This window comes from Malurus melanocephalus, unplaced genomic scaffold (genome assembly GCF_030028575.1).
Source record: "Malurus melanocephalus ecotype Western Australia unplaced genomic scaffold, MMel_1.1 scaffold_125, whole genome shotgun sequence".
NCBI lineage: Eukaryota > Metazoa > Chordata > Aves > Passeriformes > Maluridae > Malurus > Malurus melanocephalus.
In genome coordinates, this window is record NW_026623357.1 from 1,855,500 (window position 1) to 1,879,294 (window position 23,795).

The window sequence follows — 23,795 nt, forward strand, 5'->3', positions numbered from 1 at the left end:
TTCTCCTTGGACTAGATCATTCTACTTGAATAAGTCTGTGTAAAGCCACTGTARGATCTGGACTCAAATAAACCAGAATTGTTGTTCCTGCTGAGTACTCATTTCTCTCCTGCCACCTCTCATGCCAAATCTTTTTTGCAGGTGGTAACGTGTATGTTACTGTAACAGTCCATCACCTTCTGCCTGTTTGATGTTCTTAACCACTCTTGATATTCTCACTGAAAAGGAAACAATGAACTCTTTGTCAGCTTTAAATAAAAATGCTTTTTATTATTCAAATTTTGAGGGTTTTAACTCTAAAGTTTCTAGTTATCCTTTTCCTGATTACATAATCCTGTTTTAATGGATTGTGGCTCATTTTAAGTAATTAGGCTCTGTGCTCTCTGCAGTGGGTTCTGTGGGTGATGGCAGAGAGTGACTTTGTGCTATTGCCTACTTAGGTTATAAAGGAAGGTGTGATTGCTTTACCAATGCCAGAGCTGGCTCTTACCTAAATTATGTTCTGCGGTTCCAACTGGCTGCCTTGGAAAGCACAAATTAAACACATGCTGAAAAAAAAAAAATCCTGGCCTACAACTCTGAAGAGGCCAATGCTGCCCTTTGCACACAGTGCCACTACCCCTGTGCAACTGCACAAAGTGAGCTTTGGCCTTCGCTTTCAACTAAAACTTTTGTAACCAYTCACGATCTGAGGACAGCGCCAGAAGCAATGGCAGCACTACAGCAAGGAAATGAAAGAYAAGGATTAAAACCCTCTTAAACTCTGTTCTCTCTGCTCCCCCTGGTAAAGTCCATGTCTGCTTATATATCTGAGAATGTACCCTTGAATTCTTTGACACAAAATCCCCATGCTAGCTGGTAGGTACTGGTGTGTGCACACACCAGTCTGTTCCACACCTACATTAAAAACACACACATCACTGTTTGTCAGAGCAGGGCAACCCTCAGGAAAACATTGTGGCAGCAGAWCCTCCTCTGCACTCACCACCCTGCAGTCCCTAGCTCTTACCAGTGGTAAAATAACCAAACCTGCAGCTCTTTTGGAACAAGAATCCTCTTTTTGTCCCGTCTTCCCCTGCTTAAAAATAATCTCTTATGGATGTTTAGACTGGGATTATGCCAGATTAGGTTAGTGATGTGAATCTYATTGCCTGCCATGTAAACACACTGAGATCTCTCTTGTTTGAATGGTGTAACACCTGCACGTCTGGGATGTGACTAACAACTGGAGACAAGATCCCTCCAATAGTCCTTAAAATGTTTAAACCTTGGGGAATCACCTTGGAAAAAGCCAAACCAATTTCTACTGCTTGAATATTGAAACCACTTTTTCAATGAACAGTTCAAGAAGTAACAGATCGGCCCTTCCTCCACTTCTCCTTAATTGGGCCAGTTAATGCTATTAAATAGATCTTCTTCCCTATGCAGGTATAATTATCCTTTCCAAAGCATTTCCACTGATTTGCCTCAGGGCTTTAAATACTGCAATTACACATTTTTCTTTTTTTTTTTTTTTTTTTTTTTTTGGTTACTGCTAAAATTAATCTTAAACCATTACCATTGCTATCAAAGCAGGAAAAAAATCAGCTTCCAGAACTTTTACTATTATTACTGAGCAGTTCTAACAAAATCTCTTATACCCGGCCTTACCTAGTTAAAATTTCATCCATGCCAGCAGCCTGAAAAGATCCACATCTCATTTGCAMGATGATCCCTGGTCCCTGAGGGGTAACACTCCCACAGTCCTACTCCAGCACCAATCAAGCACCACAGAAACAATTAGGGAGACTTTGCATTATCTAAATGAAAGATTGAATTATGAAAATGTGTGCTGCTAATTTTCCACTGAGGTTGTTACAAGTGGGCCCAACAGTACTGGTGGTAAAAGCACCCAATCTTTTGAAGGTGGTTCTTTTGAGATAAATGCCTGTCYTTGTAAGGCTTGAAATGAGAAATCTCAGCATTTTTGCTGCTCTGGTTGCAYCCAGAAAATCCACATGGAAAACTAGGAAACAACGAAAAGAGCACTCCTGGTTTACAACCTCTTCACACATATTTTGGAATTAAATTTWGTATTGAATTTTATAACAGCTTTTAGAGGAACAGTTTTACAGTAAACTTTTTTTTCTGTTTGGTTCAGTAACTTCCTTTTCTGGATTTTAAATCTACTTTTTTTTAAACATCAGCAACAGAGATAATATGCAGCAATAGTTAATACCTRTTACATTCTTAAAGAGCATCCTCTAGCTGGTACCTCAGAGGGGAAGGGGAGGGCAAAGGAGAGTACAAAACACAGTGGATCAAGGCAGGATATTCTAGTGYACAACATTTGGAAAAATCTTGATATTTATGAAAAGCATATCCAGGTCTGTTAAATGTGAACTTCTGGTATTTCAACTCCTGATATTTCAAAAACTAAGTGGCATTAAATCCAATTTCTGACTTGCAGAAGGTGACAGAGGCATTATTTCTGCCAAGATTTTAGCCCAGCATTCATGAGCAGAAGTGAAYTACACTGAAACTTGAATAACAATACTATCAATTAATACTTAGGTTTTCATTGGATTTATGTAAAAAACAAATCTTTTAACATTTTATAGTAAATTTTTTTCATTTTAAGCTGAAGACCGTATATTTTGACTGACAACTTCTTCCTTGTGATGATTGAAACAGGTAGCAGAGACTTTTAGTACAGCAGTATGTGTATACCAAGCACAGAAAAATACTTTTTATATTCAGAGTTAAACTTTTTTTCGTTACTTTTATTCTATTTAGTATTTGCTTGTGTGAATAATTTCATACATATAAAAAATCTCCTTCAGTTCAGAATGACTACACATACAAAGAGATACACAAATACTAAGAGACAAATCTGCACAAGGAAACACCTGTTAAGGTGTTAATTGTTTAATTGTTCTTATGAAACCACTTATGACCTGTAAATAGGTCTTATGAAGTCTTAAAATTTGAAAACTTGCTTTCTGGCCTTCATCTGAAATGAGAATTACAGTCTTTTTTTGTAGAAGAGAAGAGGCTTGTAAACAAAAATTCAGAAACAAAACATGCCTTAACCTACCTCTCTTTACCATAGAATATTCTATTTTATTTCCTCAGGCAAAAAAATTATTATATGCACACATCATCATTAAAATTCAAGAGAATCAATAATATAAATTACTAGTTAGAGTGTTTTTTCCTTAACACATCTATTTAGAGAAAAAAACAAAAAAAAMCCACCACTCTATAAATCTCCAATTGCTCAACTGTTTACTAGATTTTCATCTAGAGATATATTTAGTGCTGGTATTTGGTAGATCCTATAATTACCTGTGCTGTGTTTGCTGCTTGTCTGCTTTGAAGGTTTAATTGCAAGTGATGCTGCTTGGGGAAACTTTAGAAGTGCAGAATGTAGAACACAACTTTTAGCCCCATCCTTGCACACTCAAAACATCTGCTGATTTTAACAGGAACTTAGTGAGTCAGGAATGATGGAATAGTTCCTATACTCTCTATGCAGACAGAGTTAAATAATGCAACTGGAGAAACAAATAATTGCAAAAAGAAACATGCAAAGGAAAAACCCCAAACAGTATGTTTTCAGAAGACTTGATAAAAGGTGGAGACACCGATGTGGAAAAATGACATTTGCTCCACAGCACAAATGGTAGAAAGCCTTAATGCTTGGCTTGGGAATGGAGAATTCTGGATAGAAAAGACAAGAAAMGCAAGCAAATACGAAGTCTAATAAAGACATTTCATCTCAGTTCTTCATTTCCTGACAGCTGGGACAGACGCAAGCCTTAGGTTTCATAAAGTGCTTTTCTGCTGCTACAGCTCAGCTGGTTTTGTGACTGGAGCTGACAGTCACAAAAATTAATGCCGTGTTACTGATTGACAGATTTTACTCTTTGTGCCTCTTATGATAATGGAGCCTGGGAGGTCTTCAAGGAATTGTGACAGATGAAATGATGAGATTATTACAAAATAAAGTTCCTTCTTGGCCTGGACTGCAAGAAGCAGACACTACACATTTTCCTTGGCAATGAACATCAACACTTGAGAACTGTCACAGGAGAGAGTTCTGGTAATAAAAAGAGGTGGACTAAGGAGTATCTCAGCAAACACTGAACAATACTTGACTGTGCTCATACACAGAGGATGTRGCTGTGGAAGGCAAAGATTTGTGTTTCTTTACCTTTGACAACAACAGGGCCTCTGTTTATATTCAAAGCACCAGGGCTTAGGTGCAGCCTGGGCTGCCCTGTCATTACCACACATCCCAGCCTCACCCTCCCTCAGCAAACAACYTGTTTTTCACATCCCATTGCTCAAGATATACTTGTCAGCCGGATGAGTAGGACAAGRGCTACACATTATGTTAGCAGCTTGCCATTTTCTTGTGAAAAATATCATCTCTGCCCCTACCGTGGCAGCAGATCTGACTACCCCCTGCCCAGGAGTTTCACCAGACCTTTGGTGGCAGGAATCACTTCACTTTACATTTCAGGTTCCCCAAAACAGAATCACAGAATCAATTAGGTTGGAAAAGACCTCTGAGATCGAGTCCAACCTGTGACCAATCCCCACCTTGTTAACCAGACCAGAGCACCGAGTGCCACATCCAGTCATTCCTTGAAAACCTCCCTGGGACAACCCATTCAAATGCTTAGCCACCTTTTCTGTGAAGAAATTAATCTTGATGTCCAACCTGAACCTCCTCTGGCACAACTTGAGGCCATTTCCTCCTGTCCTGACACTTGTTACTTGGGAGGAGCAGAGCCTGACCCCCAGTTGGCTCCAAACTACATTGAGGCAGTTGCAAAATTGAGAAGGTCCRACCTGAGCCTCCTTTTCTTCAGGCTAGCYCTCTTAGCCATTCCTCATAGGACTTTTTCTGTAAAAGAGCAGCAAACAAGCCCAAGGCATAACACCTTTGAGCTCTGAAAGCTCTGGACATTTTCCTGAGGGCTCTCRGGACTCTGTTTGAGGGAGGATGTTGGACTGGATGAGCTCCAGCAGTTCTTCCCAACCTCACCCGTTCTCTGAAGGGGCTTTCAGGTCTGGGACCTCTGAACTTCCAGAACTCAGGGCCGCCCCAACCATGAGGTTGTTGCCCACAAAATATTTATTATGTGGCGTGCAACAGTTAGACACTCTAGATATTTTTTATTTCAGAGTTGCGAAAGCCTTGGTGCTTGGAGTTCACAAATCAAGCAGGACCACTAGACTTTCTCCGTCATTACTTACAGACAGGAATTCCGAGTTAGTAACTTTCCAAGCACAGCCCCTCTATTATGATTGATTAGTAATTTCAATACAAGTTACATAGCCTCAGTTGACTTCCACACATGCTATGGGGAAGGGTCTTTACATTGGCAGGGTCTTTTTGAGCTGTAGGCATGATTTTTATTATTATAATGATCATAGTTCAGCTATAGGGTACACAAACCTTGAATATTCTGCCGTTAGGAATGTACACAGAKRTATACACCAACACCTTGATTTGCTACATCCTTAGATCTTCTTAGTTCCCGGATGTCCTTGACTAGGGRAAGCTGGCTGCTGCYTGTTCCACTGATTCAGGCTTGAAAGCAYACAAAGATCTAACATCAAAGAACACCCTGATTTAAAATAATCCCGACATTTTCCACATTTTGCAACCAGATGACACGGAAACGCCTCGGGCAAAGCCAGGCTTAAGGCACTCAGGAGAACGCGCTCCGCGCCTGATGAGGGGCGCCCCTGCTCCCCGCGCCGCCACAAAATGGCGGGCGCCGCCTGAGGGGAGCGGCGGTGGCGGGAACGGCGGCGGCCCCGCCTGAGGGAAGGGACGCGGGGCCCCGGCGGCTGCTCCAGCGGCGCCGCGCCCGTCCCGCCTCCCGCTCTCCGCCCCGGCTCCGTATCGACACCGGCTCCGCGGTCCGGCCCCTCCGCCGCCGCCTSCCGCGGTGGTGAGTAGGGGAGCCCGGTCGTTCCCGGTCCCTGCGGCTCGCAGCTGTGAGGCGGCCGGAGCTGTCCCCCGCCTCCCCAYCCGCCATTTCCCGGGCGGGCCCCTCAGAGTGATTCGCTTCCCTCATTCCCCACCCTCGGCTCCTCATATCAGCCCGTTTCACGACAATCGCGGTGCCCCCTGAGGGTGGCGAGGGTGGGGGGAAAGCGGAGGCCGCGATCGGAACCGGAGGATAAAAATGACAGCGGCCGCGGCCCGGATCTTGTCCGTGCCAAGGCATTTCCATGTCTATGAACCAGAGGCTCCCGGCTGACGGACACTTGGTTTCGCTATGTTTTGTTTCCAGGCTGGGAGCAAAGTACGAGYAATGTGCTCACAGATCCTGGTTTCCCTCATGTATAAGAATGACACCGGTGGGCAGAAGCCCAGCGCGAAAAGTTGATGACCCACAAAAGGACACCCGCAGTCACTCTGATCTGGTGGTAATGAAAGTGAAAGGAAAYAATAAATCACATCTTGTTTTATTCTCAGTGCTGCAAAATACTGATGTCTTTCACAGTCGGAAGTAGATTGATGCCTTAAAACTGTAACCGGATGCAGTTGTGACTGTGACCTTTTTTTGTGACACGGARCTGTTGGCAAACAAATACATAGTATCTCTTCGGGAAAAATAAAATAGCGGTGCAGAGTTTCTTGTTTGGWTGGGTTTTTTAATACCAGTCTGCTATTTTTTTTTCTTTGTTTCAGGGTAACCAAGCAAAGAAGTTATGAATATCATCGGTGGTCTAAAGCTGCCAGGCAGGACCTGTGTTTTCTCTCATTTGGCTTCTTTGAGTCAGCAGGGGAAGTGCAATAATCTCTCTAGGTTTTACACAGGATGGTGCCGAACTCTGTTTCACAGAGATAAATGCCAAAGGTTGAATTTGAGTGAAAATCCTAGGAGCTGTTTTTCCACTGGAAACCCTGACTCCCATAGAAACTTCACTGGTAAAGGACTGAGATGTCTTTTGGATGTCCCAAATACAGAAGTGTACAGGAATGCGCTCCGTGGTTCAGGACGGTTTTGCTCCCACTCTTCTCAGCCACTGGGGGAGAAGATCCCATCACTTCAGATCAGTTCTGTAGGGCAATCCCCACATCACTTTGCTGCGTGGAACAGTCAGATCATCAGGTCTTTTCACACATCACCATTACTACAGGCTGCACCAGTTCCTCTTTTCTGGATTATTGTGAAGCCAGCTCAGAAATTATTTGCMATCATTCTTGGCAGGTAAAATACTGTGTTACTTTCCTCTCAGTGCAAGACCYATCATGCAAAGTGTGAGTGTGGGGAGGATGGCAGGTGTGTTTGTAGTGTTGTTTGACACACAGATTGCTCAACAAGAAGTGTTTTTTCCATTATCCGAGGTGTTAGATGTATCTTTTGCTCTTTTCCATCTCATTTACATGTGGTGTAGGGAGATGTGGGACATTCCTTCTCCTGTGGGAGGGAAGAAATGGCGTGGAGTAGAAGGCAATTACAGTATAACCTTCCATAAGCTCCTACATGAGATGAGACTGTAACAGGCAGTACAGCAAGGACAGACAGGAACAAATTCCTTTTTAAATACGTCCTAATTTAACACTGTTTGTACCTTACAGGAGCATAAGAAAATGGTGGAAGGCACTTCCTCCTAATAAACGGGAGCTCTTTAAAGAAAGTGCAAGAAAAAACAAATGGAAGATCCTCTTGGGTGTCAGCGGCTTAGGAGTTGTATTTGTCATGTTTTATTTTACCCACTTGGAGGAGACACCCATCACTGGGCGCGCTCGACTGTTGGTGTTTGGCAAAGAGCATTTTAGGGAGCTGTCACARATGGAGTATGATATGGTAAGGTTTTAAACAAAAAATTGGAAATACGCAGAAACTGTTGCTTTTTCTTGTGGTGAGATACTCCTATTAAAGAGATGGGCAAACAAACAAACCTTGTGGTGTCCTCAATAACTTTTGAACTTCGTGCTCAGAACCCTGCAGATCCCCCCCATCTGTTACCCCCTCCTCTTGTTCCCTTTGTTTTTAAGAGTTCCCTTTCCATCAGGGACACATAAAAATTAAAAAGGACATAAGCAGCATGTAGCAAACTGTATTATTTTGATAGAACAGGAAATATAGAAATCTGRTAAGGTCTATAAAAGAGTAGTTGTATGCTGAGATCTGTGTCATTTCTGTGTTGATTTGAATGTTCTGTGGTACTTGTTTAAGGTCCTCTCTTCTAAGGTCACTTTGTAAGGTAGTTCTCTCCACCTACATTCCATGCTTCTATTTTTTTTCCCTGGAACAATTATTTTTTCTTTAATTGCTTTCTTTTAAACTGTCCATTGAACTATTTCCTGTAATAAGTTCTGTGACTTCCTGTTGTAAAGTGAAACTTGATAAGCTACATCCAAGTGTATTCCCGTTCCTGTCAGAGATGCAAGATAAGAACAGACTGAGTACAAGGATATTTTGAAATTACATGTTTTGTATAAATTTTTCCATCTTAAAAATTATAACCAATTAATTGTTTTTTCAGTGGATGGAGCAATTCAAAGATCAAATGTTACCTGAGACAGATGCACGGTACCAGGTTGTAGAGAGAGTTGTTGGACATTTGTCTGAAAGCAATAAGGATGTCCCCCAGGTCTCAGCACTCRAGTGGGTTATCCATGTGGTGGATGAACCAGGTGTAAACGCGTTTGTGCTTCCAGTAAGTTGAACACAACAGAGAAAATTAATAATATTGAAACAGCACTTGATGTGTCACCWACTTAATATTTATTCTTTTTGTTTACAGAATGGTCAAGTGTTTGTTTTCACTGGGTTGCTGGAAGCAGTTTCTGACATTCATCAGCTGTCATTTATTTTAGGACATGAAATAGCTCATGCTGTGCTGGAACATGCAGTAAGTCTTTAAAGAAAGCTCTCTAATATTCTTAAATTATTAATTCTAATTACTCTAATTATCATTCTCCCTATCATTACCAARCCAGTTTTCAGTGTGGCTCTATCTAATTAATGCAAAATTGAGTTTGAAATGAGTAGTCTGCTACAATAGATCCTTATTATTCGTGTAGCACTTAATAACTGTCAGAAGACCTGTGGTAATCCCTGTTAACACAAAGGCTGCCAGGGCTTTTTCACAGCTGTACAGGTGGATTATGGCTCATTTTTCAGAGTCATTTAGAACTTGGTCTGCAGATCCCTTTCTTACAGYGCAGAGATAAAGAACTGGAGTTTCTCAGCAACTCTGTTACTCCTATAATAGAATATCTACAGTAGTGGATACACTTTAAAAAGTATCCTAAAATACATGTTACTGTTATTATTGTAGCACACGGGTTTAAAATGWCAAATTGTAAAATACTGGAGCATGAGGCTTATATGATTTTGGGTGAGCAACAGTTCACATCCTGGTTTCTTGGTCTCAGTTGAGCCAACCAACCCTTTAAACTTATAAAAATATTTCTAATGATAAAGAAGAACTTACCTTGTTTGTATGGAACAAACAAACTCTCTGCGCCCAGCTGGCACACAGAGAAGTATTTCATGATGCTGCTCGTAAATGCTCTGATCAATTTGTTGCTGTGCCAAATAGAGCTCTGGAAAACAGAATAATCTCTTAGATTCTGAATTTAAAGGAAAGCAGCAGAAAATAAAAGATAAATACGTTATGTCTACTGTCCTCTTATCCCATTCGTGATCCTGTCTTAGTGATGTCTTATCTCTTTTCAAATTAATGTAAAGAATGGTCCTTGAGATATTTTTTATAGATTTTTCCTTCAAACTGAGGTGTTTCATGGCCTTTTTTACTAAAGAACTCTTCCTGCATGTTGCCACCATCCTACCTCAAGCTTTGACTCTCTCAGAGAGGCCGATAGGTAGAAGGTATCTATTCCAGCTGTTTTTATGTTCTTGTATGGATTCTAGACTGAAAGTACCTTCTATCCAACTGGATTTTTTTTGGTGCAAACAGGGAATCTTGTGCTTGCCCTATTCCTGTGGCTGATTTAAAAATCACTGATTTTTAAAGTGTTTCCGAATTCTGTTGTGTTRTAGAGGAATGTCAGACAGTAAGGAATGAAAATGGAACCATTTCTGTTCACAGGCAGAGAAAGCCAGCCTGGTTCACTTCCTGGATTTTCTCTCACTCATCTTTCTCACTATGATTTGGGCCATCTGTCCTCGTGATAGTTTGGCAGTTGTTGGCCAGTGGATTCAGAGCAAGTTGCAGGAGGTAAGTCCGATGTTTTTTATTGTCTTTCTTGAGTTCCTTGGAAAGACATTTTTAATCTTCTGCTTCACTTAATAGCAAGTTTGGGGGAAAAGGCAAGAGGAGAAATGTAGGCAAAAATTATTATTTAAGAAGTGTGTTATAGAACAGGGTATATTTTTATAAATCTGATGCTGCTTTAGTTTATGCTGATTTTAATTTGTCATGTTGAAGAACTTTAGGTCTCCCTAAATGACTGAATTTAGTTGCACAGGCTCCAATTGCTTGCCAGTTGCTTGCCAATTAAGACAGATGATTGTCTTTTAGAAAGATAACTTGCCCTTTAAAGTTGTATGTAGTAAAATGCCATGTTTTTCTTTTAAGTAGTTGTTAAATTCTTTCTAAATCAAATAAAATATATGGAATTCTTTAAATATAATGTTAGTAGTAAGAATAGTTTCCAAGATTAAAAAATGGAGAATCTAAACACTCTTTATATAAACCATGTTATAGTACAAGTTACGGAAATAATATTTTCAGCCAGCATATATTTCAGCAAAGTAAAATTCAGAGGCTTCCTGGTGCCAGTTTTCTTCAGCAGTTTAATTTATTCTCTRGACAGTTACTGATCCATTTATTTTTTTTTTAAAGTGTGTTTTTTTTAATAGAAATTTTTCTAAGATCATAGAACCAGAATCTGAATTTAAGTGAAAGAGCTCTTTGGTTGCTTTGACTTGATGCTTTTCTTGTGATTTCCCTCAGTTCCTCAAAAAACATGAAATTAAGCATAAGCAATCTGTTTTGGTAGTTCTTATGCTAATGGATAGATGTGTGGCTTCTGAACATAAATTATCTCTAAAGAACTTGGATATTTGCACAAGTAGCTAAGAAACCAATACATTGATGAATGCTAGCCAGCATTCTGAAGTGCTGAATTTGGCAAAAATCAAGTGTGAATGAATCCTGAGACTGCTCATAATTTAGACAGCAAGATTCAACTCCCTGTCAGCATCTCTTCTCCTCTCCACAGAGAATGGATATTTTGGCATCATGGYTTGGATTTGTGCTTTAGATTGGAAAGGGATTCTGGGTTCAGGATCATAGTCCTGTTTCCTGCAAAGGAAACATCATCTATGGGATACTGTCCTGCTTTAAAAGGCTGATCAAACTTCAGTAATGTTGAAGTGATTAATAATTGCAAAGCTTTCATCCCATATACAAAAGACACTGAATGGAAAATTAGGTTTTTTTAGTCACCCAGGAGTGTGGTGTCTGTTTCCTCTACTAACATTTGCCTGTTGTGCTTACATGAAAGTGAATCCTTCTGCACATTTTCTCAGGATGTTTCTCTTCCTCTTTTTGCTTTTTAAAGCTTTAGCATCCCATTCTGAGAAAGGGTTATTTAAGCCATGTTGTGATACTTGCTTCTGTTTCAATATTTGTTTTTCTCTTATGTCCTTAGAGGCCTGACCTTTTGACCTCCTGACTACTGTGTATTTTTCATTATTGACTCTAAGTATTTTCCAATGATTCTTTGTAGGCCTTTGGGCTTGTGAGCTCCAGTTCTGCCTTTTCCCCCAAAGCTAGTGGATTTTGTTTCCTTACTAAATTGTTAACTTTTCTTATGACATTTATTTGGGGCTGTTCTTTAGAAATGGATTGCTGGACTGAATGTTGGCTTTGTTACAGAGCAGCAGTTACTTTATACGGGAATTCAAGCCTAGGAATTGTTCTTGGAATAACACAAARCACAGCTCTGAGTTTTAYTCATGTCCTACACAYCAGTGTGTACAGATAGTRCAGTATTTTATAGTCCTTTSTTGTCCAACTCACACCATCATATTWGTATTACATGTGAAAAKTGGTGATTTTGGGTAGTCARCATACCTGRAACTTCCTTTTCTTTAACATAYRCAGGCAGCTCTGGTATTGATTTGAAAGATCAAATTCATCTTCTTTGTGTCAAATTTCTGACAAGGATTTTAGGTCAGAGCTTGAAGTTCTGATTTTTCATTTTAGAACATTCACAAAAGATTTTTAAACCATTTCATTTATCAGTAGCAAATGAATACCACTGTATGTTAAATGCCTCATGACTCTTGTATGTTACCAGTTTMATTTCCATGTYTAAAAAATGTTTAATCATTTAATARTTTATCTGGTGYTTCTGGAAKATACGACAGACTAGCCAGGKTTTTCTTTGCTGTTTAGTGAGTACAACAGACATGGAGCACTTTTTGAGTCAATAAAAATATRTATTCCACTTCAAGGAATTACTTTATCATCAGAGGATTTAAAAATCTATTTATAATTGCAATGTTTAAAGTCTATGTGCAAACTGCTTACTTCTAAACCAGCATGTTTGGCTTTAAAAAACCTTTAGAGGATCAGCTTTGGTTAGTTTCTATTTTTGACCTAGTAAAGGGAAACTCTGACTGCTACTTTGGAAAGAAGCAAAAAATTACAGTTATCTTTATRTGCTCAGGAGGTTGGATCACTTCTTTGGTGCTCTCCATTTCWAACTGGTTTGTGGGTTTTGGCTTTTTTTTTCCCCTGAAACTTATGAGGGAGGACATATTTCTAAAGGCAGATAAAGAGCTGATAAAACCTTTTTGAGCTGATAAACCTTTTTCTCTTCTCTAACCTTGCACATTTGCCATTCTTCAGTTCATATTTCCTAATGGATGATTAAACCAGGATGTTGTGACAGGTTCCTTATCTCTGCAGGAGCAGGCTGTTTAACAAGGCCTGATTTGCATTTACTATAACATGACAGACTAGGGCCAGGCTGCCCAAATCTTCATGAATTACATTTGAGGAAACCACCACTGCCTTAGTGTGTRTTAATGCTCTAGAAAAATGGGAGAGGAGTTTGGTTTAGCTTCATGTCTTCTAGTTTGATTTCTCAAGGGCAATTTGCAGCTTGCGTTAGGGAACAATCATGGCAAATGAGTGATTTCTACATGARAATATTTATGGCTACATTCTTTATTGTGGGCTATTTGCCATATGAAATAGATGATACCAGGATTAAATCATAAAAGTTTAGGGAACTACTGGAATTTTTTATATACASTTGCTGCAACAAAAATCTTGGCATCAATGAAAGAGTGAAGTGAAAAAATTCTGGTGTATACACGGTATTGAACTTTCAGATGCTGCAAAATGAGACTGGAGGCTGAGGGGGCCCAAGAAAATATGTCTAATTTGAATTAATTTCCACTGAATACAGGATCAATGAGTTGCATATACTAGAATTAGAGATTACATTAAGAAAATTAATACTGATCACATGCGAAGTGAGCATGATAGATAAACCCCACTTCTGATGAGAAAGTTAAAAGATAGCTACAATGCTCTGACTTTGTACATGTTCCAAACCAAAAAACAGAGCTTTGATGTGCTTCTTTGCAGTTCATGTTTGATAGACCCTACAGCAGAACCCTGGAGGCTGAAGCTGATAAAGTGGGACTTCAGTTTGCAGCAAAGGTAACTACAACTGATTGKTTTTATTAGCAATAAAAATAAAAGCAGAAAAAAATACTAGACATTTTTCAGTTTCTGTTACAATCAGAGGGAATTTCATATTTCGTATGTAGGTAAACTGTAAATTTTTGAAGATATTATTGAAGTGRTGGGAAATAAAAGTTTTTAGGGAAAAACAAAATAATTCTAGCTAATTACTTGTAATGAATTGAAGTGTGTGAAGTTGTGCATTACCTGCACAGTATCCTTTCTGTGTAGCTTACTGCCATTAGAAGAAACTCCCATGTATTTAAAAAATGGAGAACCCTAAATTATGGTCTTCCATAGGTAGGATTTAATTATATGTAAAAATTTAAAAATTTAAGCTAAATACATCCATAAGAACAATGCAATTTTTTTAAAGACAAAAACTGAGTCAGAAGCTTTTGTCATTTATTTTTTCAATTACTTTATTTTTTCCCTGTGGACTTTAATTCTATGTTGAGAAAACKGGACCAACTCTTTGATTCCTGGCTGAGTGCAATAGATCTACATGTCAGATACCAGTGAGAGCAGCACCATCTAGTGTTAATATTTCATAAGMAAAATTTCCTTTTAATAATTATTAATGTTTCTTCAAGGACGAGTCTTTAAAATYAACTTTGATTCTGGGATTGAAATTGCATTTGTAATTTGAAGTTGTCTAAGGGAATAATACAATCCATTAAAAAAATGTAATTGCTATGTTTATGCTCATTGCTTTATAATACTGAAAAAGTAGGGCCATACCAGAAAAAAATAAGTGAAGTGACATATGCACATATCTGCTTGTGCAGATAACCTTTTTATAATAATAATTTTAATAAATAAATTCAAAGGATAAAGAACCACATCTGTCTCTGGGGTGGGGAATGAAAGAAGTAATTTTCTTATCTTCTGTCCACTTGTCTCTTTTTTTTCTTAACAAATAAAAGTCAAGAAAATGTAAGAAATCTTATTTATTTTTCTCCTTCACTTAAATGTAAAAATAGTCTATTGGTAATAWAGAAAAGCAATTCTAAAAGTTATTGTTCCATGACTTTCTATTGCTAAATGTATACTTCTCTGAAGAGAGTCAGGAATTCTGCAGAATTACTGTTTTAAYCTGTCATGGATTCCACAGATCACCCATGAAAGACTGTATAATCACATATAGAAAAGCATTTCCAGTCAATTTTTAGGTATAGGTATGTTTAAGTATGAATTTTTATCACCTTGTATTTTTGAGTCCGAACTTCTTCCTGTAAATTTACCTAAGTCTATGGAGATGATTAATTTGTTTCAGTAAATATAACTTGAAATTTGCAGCTAAGCTTTTTTTTTGAAGGACTAGTATATCTAGAAATTGTAAACCTATTTTTCTCCTGAATTTTCTTAATTCAGGTGTAAGTTTTTTAAGATCAGCAGAGTTACACATATGTGTTTAAAAGAACTAATTCAGTGTCTGTCTGTTTGAGTTTTTTACTGCATTTAGATATTTTGGAGCAGCTTTYTCCTGTCACGTATGAGGAGAACCATCTAAACAGACTTTAGAGACTTTATTTAAGATGTCTTTTGTAATTCAGTATGCATCACATTGTGTATTTATTACTTTAAACATACGGTGGTGTTTCCATTTCCCTTCTGCTCTCAGGCTTGYGTGGATGTCAGAGCGAGCAGCGTCTTTTGGCAGCAGATGGAATTGGCAGAAACCATTCAGGGGCAGCCCAAGTTGCCTGAGTGGCTCTCCACACACCCCTCCCATGAAAACAGAGCTGAGCACTTGGACCGCCTCATCCCAGAGGTGAGCAGGGCTGACAGAAATGTCCTTTCCTCTCATGAAAAGTTGCCACAAGTAGTTTGRTATTAATCCATGAGCTACTTCGGTATTGATTCACAATTTACTCTTAYAGCACCATGCATATCTTTCCCTTCATCCTTCACAGAAATTCTCTATTGCAAAGCTTTCAACCTTAAAGGTTTTATTAAATGAGGAAAAATTAAGGTAGCATGGTGAAGCATAATTATATTCCAAGTTGTTGGGATTTTTTCCTGATTTTTGATTAAAGAGTAATATTTTTGCTTTTAAATGGCCTTCTGGTATAGATGTKACACTGCCACAGGTCTCATCCACTYTTTCTTCTTTTTTTGCTGTTTTGAAAAGGCARTTTKRAAGTTGGATCCCTAAATTTTCTTGRCTACTCTTGCTTTTGTAGCAAATAAAAAAATAAAATAGAGTGTTAAAGCACTTCACAACKATGCTATTTTTCAGCAAGCTAAACTGTTTTTGGAAATACCCTTTTTTATAACCAACTAGTAATTTCTGCCTTTTTTTTTTTAAATCTCTCTGTCACTTTAAGTCTTTCTCAGTTCCCARCTGTAAAGACACTTGAAGATTTATTGGCAGAGAGAGCTCTAAAATGTTGAGGTGTTTGCTGACTTCAAAGGAGAAAAAAAGAGTTTCATGAATCTTTTGATGAGAATGAATACAGTAAATATTCTAAATGATGGCATAAATCAAAGTCAGTATTAGGGGTAGGAGGCTGGAGAGTGGCTAGACTGGATATTTCAAATTATTATATAYGAAGTCTGTACTTTGCAAAAGCAGRCTGRGAGAATGGTTTTGATGGGTTTTCTAACACATTAGAGCAGCTGAATAGAAAATGATTCTTGTTGTGGAGCCTCAGTTTTAGCTGGATTGAACATAAATGGTTCAGGATCGTTTATTTTCATATAGTTGTTGACTGGCTTATAAAGAGRTAATGAAATAAATTACTTCTTATGTTCTACCCCAGGCCTGAGCAAATCAGTTAAATAACTGAGCAACTGTGTAGAGCTGTTATTTCTGTCTCATCTCCTGTTGTTTAGCAGGTGGAGCAACCCTCATCTTTTTACAGCTACTCTCACTTCCAAGAGCAGTGGAGGCTGGGAAGATTTCTTCCAAAARATAATTGAGGGGGAGATGGTTTTGTTTGCCTTTTACCTTAAACATTCTTTGGAGTAGGATGAGAAATCATGGACTGAAGGCTTCATGTTTTTAGCAAGTTCACAAGACAAGTGAGGTTGGCACTACAAAAGTGGAACAAAGATGAAAGAATGTGTGTAGAGGTGCTGTCTGAGGCTTTTTGTCTGAGGCATTGACTCCCATTCTTGTGGGAGCTGCTGCCTAAGGCTGGATTCCAGGCATGGAAAGGAAATCTCAGGGTTTTATTGTTGCCCTTTTTGTTTCATTGTTCACGTATCTAAAGCTTTTTAGAACAGTATATTTACCATATATTAATTGCCATTAGATACTCAGAGCCCAGGGAGAGAAGCCAGATTATTWAAAAAGGCCTTTTTATCTCTAATATCTCTCTGTGAAGAAACTGGTTCTTCTTAAGACTCAGTGCTAGATCCATCACAAGCATTACTTTGTTTCATATGCAGATGGTTTTGGAGCTGAAATGGTTTTCAGGACAATACAGCAGCTCCTGTTATATGAGCTACTGTAGCTGGGACAAACAGGGACAGGCTTTTGGACTTCTTAGGCCCCACTAATGTTTCTCTACAGACTTTTAAGCAGTTCCCAATAAGATGCAATCATATGAAGTGAGAATTTTTCTTCAGGTAATGAAATGTCACATCTCAATGAGGTGACTGAACAGTCTCAGGAAATGTAAATTAAAGCGGGAGTATCACAGGGATCCCTTTGAAGTAATTAAAAGACTGAGAGCAAATCAAATGAGTGTAAAGATCTTGCATCTGGTTTTCTGAGCAAGTTGAAAGCCAAAGCCACACTGAGGAATCAGTAAACAAGAGAGCTATAAGCAGYTACAAAGTGGTGCTGTCCTGGAAAMGAAAKAAAGCAAATGAAAAAGATTTACTGTGTTTTTAAAGTATTTTCCCTTGAGACAGGAAGATGTTTGGATTGTAAACTAAGAAAACAGAATATACACTTAAACAGGAAATTGAAATCTCTTAGAATTCCTACATCGATGAAGGCCTAGGCATTTTATTTTCAGAAAAAGAAGTCTTAAAATAATTTCATAGTACAGTGGAGGATGATCATTGTTCTGGAGAGAGTCTGTGGGAGTGAAGTGCCAGAGAGAAGCTACAGGATCTTTTAGTTGTTGTCAATGTTTTATTTTCATGTTCTCTGACTTGCTACAGTTTGTCTGTTKCCTAGTGTGCTGTTCAAATGCAGCACTGTACATCAGTGGAAGCCTCAGCTAAACTGAATAAAGCAGAAGGTTATCTCCTGAGCCTTGCCTGTGATACAAAAATTCATCTTGATGTGACATTTGCTTTTTTAGTATCATGTTGTTGGCTCAGATTCCATTTTTGGTTCACTGTAACTCCTGTTTTCACTTTCTTGTGGAAATGCCATGGTGAGATCATTTAGACACTAATAATAAGTTGGGATATATCAATTGCACTGCTTGCCTTGTTTTCTAGGTCAGTTAACTTGTCAAAAAAAGTTAATTAATTTACTGTGKCAGCACCTGTTCTTGTCAAATCCACATTGGATGTTTATTATTTTTTTATGTAGTTATTGCTTGTTTCTCAGTCTGCTGCCTTTTGGATATGGGAGATATATTTATTTTGCTTTATTTTCAAAAGTSGGTTGGTATATTTGCCCTTTGCTTATCATGTGAACATTACTTCAGATAATTCTAGTATTCAAATWTATTAATTAAGCCCTATCAATGTGGAAACGAGAAAAAAAAAACACTGACTTGCATTTCTATCCTCCCCATAAAGTTATTAAATATTTTGTCACGATTTTTTTTTCTGTGCCAACAGCAGTTTAGCATTATATATAAGCTGCTTTTCTTCTCTGTCCAGTAAAGTCTATCGATTCTTTTAATCATCTTTTTACTGCTACTTCATTAAGACTGTAAGGGYTTGAGACCCAGCAGGTAGCCTGGTGTCTGTGACACTGTGAAGGATTAATACTGGGAGCTAAGAATTACTTATTTCTGTATTTGCCTCTGCTGATGGGCTTTACATGAAGGTAATAGAATAAGGCAGACCTCCCTAATTCTTCTGCCTTCCCTGCTCCCAAACATTGCAGATGACTGAGATTGTATTGATGAAAAAAAAACCAACCAAAAAACAAAAAAAACAGCTACACCTTTGTTACTTACAAGCATTTGGACGTTTTACTGGGATTTCCTGAACCAATAAGCAGACAGGTGGGCTGCTCTCAGTGGAATGTGTAGTTACAGCTGTCCTGAGCAGGAAGGTAACAAATTAACATGGCTTTCCTTTCCATATCTGTAGTTTTCTCTGTAGTGACATGTGAGCTGATGTTGTTGAATAGACACCTTCTACCCCCTTGGACAGCTTTACATGTAGCAAGAACTCAGACATCCACAGGGTAAAAATGTTAACCTGAAGTACTGGTTTTTATTTTTTTCTGTTGTGACTCCAGGTGAGTGAAACCAGGGAAATAGGTCAGGCTCTGTATAGCCAGGAAWACCCAGAGATACAAAATTGCAAAATTAGTTTAAAAGAGGATTATGTTGCCTTTTCCAGGATACAGCGTAAATCTTTATATTCCTATTTGCCTTGAATAACACTGCTTGACATTAATGCAGTCTTGCAGCAGCTTATGTTCTAGTAGAGAACAAGAGAAAACTCCTGGTTTGTCATAAATGTCAGTTTAGAAATTAATTGGTCACTGAAGCAGAAGAGTGTTCAGCAGTACAGTTACATTTGGTGACTACATGGACRATCATGCTGTAGAAAAACAAGCTGTGAAGGCTGTATTCATATTTTTTAAAAGTTAGACAGGAACAATATTTTGCATGCCTAGTCCAGACTTGTGTACCAAGTAATTTGAATTTTACATTTCTAACAAGTGGAGAAACTTGTGCTACATTTCTGGAATGTGCCTTTTCCCAAAACCATTTGTTAATTTAAAATTCTATTTCTTTCTATCCATTTACAGCAAACCCCATCAGTTCACTGTAGTAAAGTTAGGGAGAAAATATGTTTTAGAACCTCCTTACACAAAAAAATGACTTAAGAAGCTCTGCTCTTCTATTTTAAAATCTGCTGTAGTAAGATGTTTCCAGTGCCTCCTGTGGAAGAATATCAAAGTGTTTCAAAATGATGGGCAAATACTTATGCAGAGCTGTRCTGGAATACTTGATTTGACATTTTAGACAAAGCTGGTGTATATAAAGCAGATTAAAAATTTCTGCTCTGTCTGAAGTGCAATGCTAGGACTGCTATAAAAACTGTGTTACTTTCTTCCTCYTCATTAATCCATCTAGAACAAATTAATCAATGTGTGTTTTCTGCTGACAGTCCCAAGTATTGTCTAGGAGGCACCTGGCTACTGTTCAGGACAGGTCTGGTCATTGCTTTTCAAGAATCCATGATTATGAAGTGAAATGGAATAAAATGTACATTTGAACTGGTTTTCTCAAGAAAGGATTAAAAACAGAACTGGATGTAAATTTGCCCATGGTTTTAACTGACAAAACATCAGTTTGTCCTGTGCCAAACACACAAGAATTGTCTGTTTTTGTGGTCTAATTAAGGTGTATTCAGCTTTGTGACAAAGAACACAACTTAAGCATCCTTTAAAACAACTGACTTTGAATAGTTGGTATCAATTTCTCCACAGTGCCTTTGAGACATGAGGTTCATCGATTGTCGTACCTTTCTCAGATTGCCAACCAGACAGGATGATCTGGGGCCATGTGCTTGTGCTAATGAATTTTGATTCTCTGGGAGATTCTCTGGCTCTTTTGTGCCCCTGCTTTCTTATCTGTAAAATGCAAGCAATGGCACTTACTCACTGTGCAGGACTAACTTAAAGTTTGGTCTCTTACTGCTCATCTTTTTATCCAGAGAAATTACTACATTCTAGAGACATTATTTTCTCATAACACTTGGAAGCTGTGTATCCAAATGCTTCTTGAAGATGAGATCACTTGTGTAACAGGACTTTAACTATGCTGATGAACCATCTGGATCTCTGTGCCAAACAGTTAAATGTCCATTATGTTATTGGAGATATTTCCTCCCTTTTTTTGAGTCAGACGTCTATATATAGTTACTTCAGTCTGAGGAAGTAAATTTTTCAGAGTCCTTTTTTCTTGATGCAGTCATTTTCATTTACATTTGAATGTAAATATAAATATAAAAATATGTAGCTGAGATGCAGTAATAGCCTATGGGCTGGATACACCCCCACTTAATTAAGTGAATTTCCTGCTGGGATTTTTCTTCTTTCTGAGGCATTTTAGAATATGGATTGATTCAACATTTTTCTTCAAAGTAGCCTGAAAGGGCTACAGAAAGTTTAGTTTGCATGTGAATGTAAATTAAAGGTACTGATGTGGACAAGTATCACAGAATGCATTGGAGGACTTCCTATCAAATTATGTTGTACCTTTTAGAATAACCATTCTTGGAGATCACTGTGAAAATAATTTCATTCTTCATTTTTCCCATTGTTTTACCATGTTGGTACATTTTGTCACAGGAGTTCTTGGTTTCTGTTGAGAAGTTGTGYAATAACAATTCAGGCTCATTATTACATTAACTCATGTGCAATGCAAACCTGACTGGAAAGCCAAAGTCACTGACTGAAACCTTTCATGTTTTTCTTATTTGAATGAGCTTGATTTGTTTTCATRTGTGTTCACAGGCTCTTAAAATAAGAGAGAGCTGCAATTGTCCGTCTCTTTCTGGACCAGATCCTCGCCTTATTTTCAGACTTAACATGAAACATCTCCTGGAATCATCTAAAAGTCGAGAAGCCCCAAATTTTACCAAGCAAGATCCCTCAAAACCAAAACTGGACTTCCATCAGACTCAAAAAGTAGAAGATATGCCWGTGACTTTTGCAGTTAAACCCACAAACTGATGACATTAATTTTCACTCTTTATGGAACTGSTGGTCCCTGAAGGCCTATCTTATAACACAAAATTGTCTTTGAATCATGAAGAAGATGTAGCCACTCAGATTCCCCATTTCTCTTATGTGATCTCTCACTCAAAGCAATAAGGAGCCATGCCCGCACAAGAAGAGCAGYGTGTTGGAGCAGCAAGTTTCTTATTCATTAAGAGTTACTAAAATAAATCACTTCTCAGGGGAAAGATAATCTCATACAATCCAGTCACACAGTGTAATTTTCAGCTTTATCAGGCTCACCTTGATCAGAGGACAGATGAGCCAGAAGCGTCCCTAAAGCAGAGGGAAAAGTACAATTTTCATCACTTAAGTTGTCTGGTTTATCTTGCCATAATTTGGGTTAGATCTACTCAGCTTCATTGGAGAAATAATGAGGAGAGCTTACTGCMTGCTCCACATACAGTGTGTTTAAAAATATTAAGCTGAGAAGCGATAATAGCTATGGGCTAGATACACCCTCACTTAATTAGGTAGATTTACTGCTGGGATTTTTCATCTTTCTGAGGCGTTTTAGAATGTGGATTGATTCAACATTTTTCTTCAAAGTAACCTGAAAGGGTTGCATGAAGTTCAGTTTAAAAAAAAAAGAAATAATTTTCAGGGGAGTCTTCCTTCTGGAAGAAGCACTGAAAGAATCATTGTAGCACCACATGTTTTACAAGGCTGCCTCTTGTCTATTTTAAATGATCAGGGGTGCTCCATCAGAGGGCATTTTTGCTGCCACAACATTAGATTTGGATATATCCATTTGGATAGAAATAATTGCTGATGTAGAGTACATTATGTAGTAGACATACACAAGGTTTCTTGACTGCACAGCTTTTGCAGATGACCTTATCATGGAAGGTGACTTCTCTTCAGGAATATGGCATCTAATGCTGAGCATTCCTCCCTCTCCCTCTTCCTCCCCTCCCCTTGTAGCCACATGTTTTATACCCTGGAGACAAATATGCACAATGTAGGTAAAGCTCTGCCTTTCACGATGGGCGACCTRCTGTACCCAGCATGTTAATCTCTGTTTGCACATGTTTGAATTGTCCTTGCTTTGCAGCTGATGGAAATACTGAAATGTTGATCGTGCAGAAAGATGTTGAAAGAGGTGACAGTGAATGAAAATAAAACGGGAAATCCTGTTCCTTCATCTGTTAAGATGTATTTCCTGTTGTGCTTTTTGTTACTCATTTGATCAAACCAAAAATCTTTCATAAATGGTAGAGTCTTGAAGAAAACATTCAAAATATTTTACAGTGCATCCTATCTTGAAACATTCTTTTTCTGTATGGAGAACTGTAGACAATCATATTTCTTCAATTAAATCAGAAGGCAAGCTTTTAAAAAGGAAAAAAATAACCTATTCAGTGCTGTCAGTGAAAATAGTTGGAAAAACAGATTGTGAAACAAGTAATGACTTCAGTCACTGAAGCTGGGTTCTTTGAGAAACACCAGCAACTCCCTTATCTCTATTCAGAGGTAAGCTGATGTCTGTGTTGATGGTTCCAGGCCTGATTATATAGGTCTAGATTGRCTGCATATTGCTTACAAGCTGTTTTTAAATCTCTGCTCAATACTGCTGGCAGGAGGCAGAAGGTCCAGCCTGACCATTATTCATCCATCCATTTTTATTCTTYGTGACAGKAGTTTTTGTAACAGACATTCAATGATGTGTTGCAGCGTTTGGACATTGTCACCTGAAGGTAAACAGAATAATACACCATTTAGATTTCCCTGTGGACCTCAGAGTTTATCCTGCAGCACCAAAACCCCAACGCTGCTGCTTCTCTCTCACTCCAGTGTCAGAGCTTGTTTTGTTATCCAGGGCTGCTGTTTGACATGCAACTGGATGCTTGTGTCTGTTAGAGAACAAACGAGTTTTTATAGCATTCAAGATGAGGTATGAAACTGCACAAATTTCATATTGCTACTGTCTGTTTTAAGTGACTGAAGTACTGCATTTGAAGGCTGTAGATGCAATTTTTAAGTTCACCAAGGGAGGTTTTTTAAAATTGGTAAGTAAGTAGTCTTGTAACCATGATCATTGTGATGTGAGAGAAAAGGTTTCAAGGGAGGGGTAATTGCTTATATTAGACTGACAAAGGGATTTTGTATTTTTTTCCAACTATACTTGTCTAATAAAACATTTTTCACATCTCTTTTCACAAACATACAAAAMCACATAAATAAAGTCCACATACACAAGAGTCAGGCCTCTACACTAGAACAT

General features: G+C 38.3%; 1 protein-coding gene across 2 annotated transcripts; it reads left to right on the plus strand.

Annotated features, from left to right (window-relative positions):
* The first annotated feature begins 5,886 nt into the window (after positions 1–5,886).
* Positions 5,887–22,795, plus strand: OMA1 (OMA1 zinc metallopeptidase). Of its 2 annotated transcripts, none has more exons than XM_057370422.1 (9): positions 5,887–5,951; positions 6,698–7,220; positions 7,592–7,820; positions 8,503–8,676; positions 8,764–8,871; positions 10,075–10,203; positions 13,594–13,668; positions 15,317–15,466; positions 21,308–22,795. In XM_057370422.1, the coding sequence occupies exons 2-9, from the start codon at positions 6,718–6,720 to the stop codon at positions 21,524–21,526; spliced, it is 1,587 nt and encodes a 528-aa protein (XP_057226405.1). In that variant the 5' UTR covers positions 5,887–5,951; positions 6,698–6,717; the 3' UTR covers positions 21,527–22,795. The 2 variants fall into 2 exon arrangements, with proteins under 2 accessions (XP_057226405.1, XP_057226406.1); XM_057370423.1 differs by lacking the exon at positions 5,887–5,951 and adding an exon at positions 6,292–6,432.
* The last annotated feature ends 1,000 nt before the right edge of the window (positions 22,796–23,795 follow it).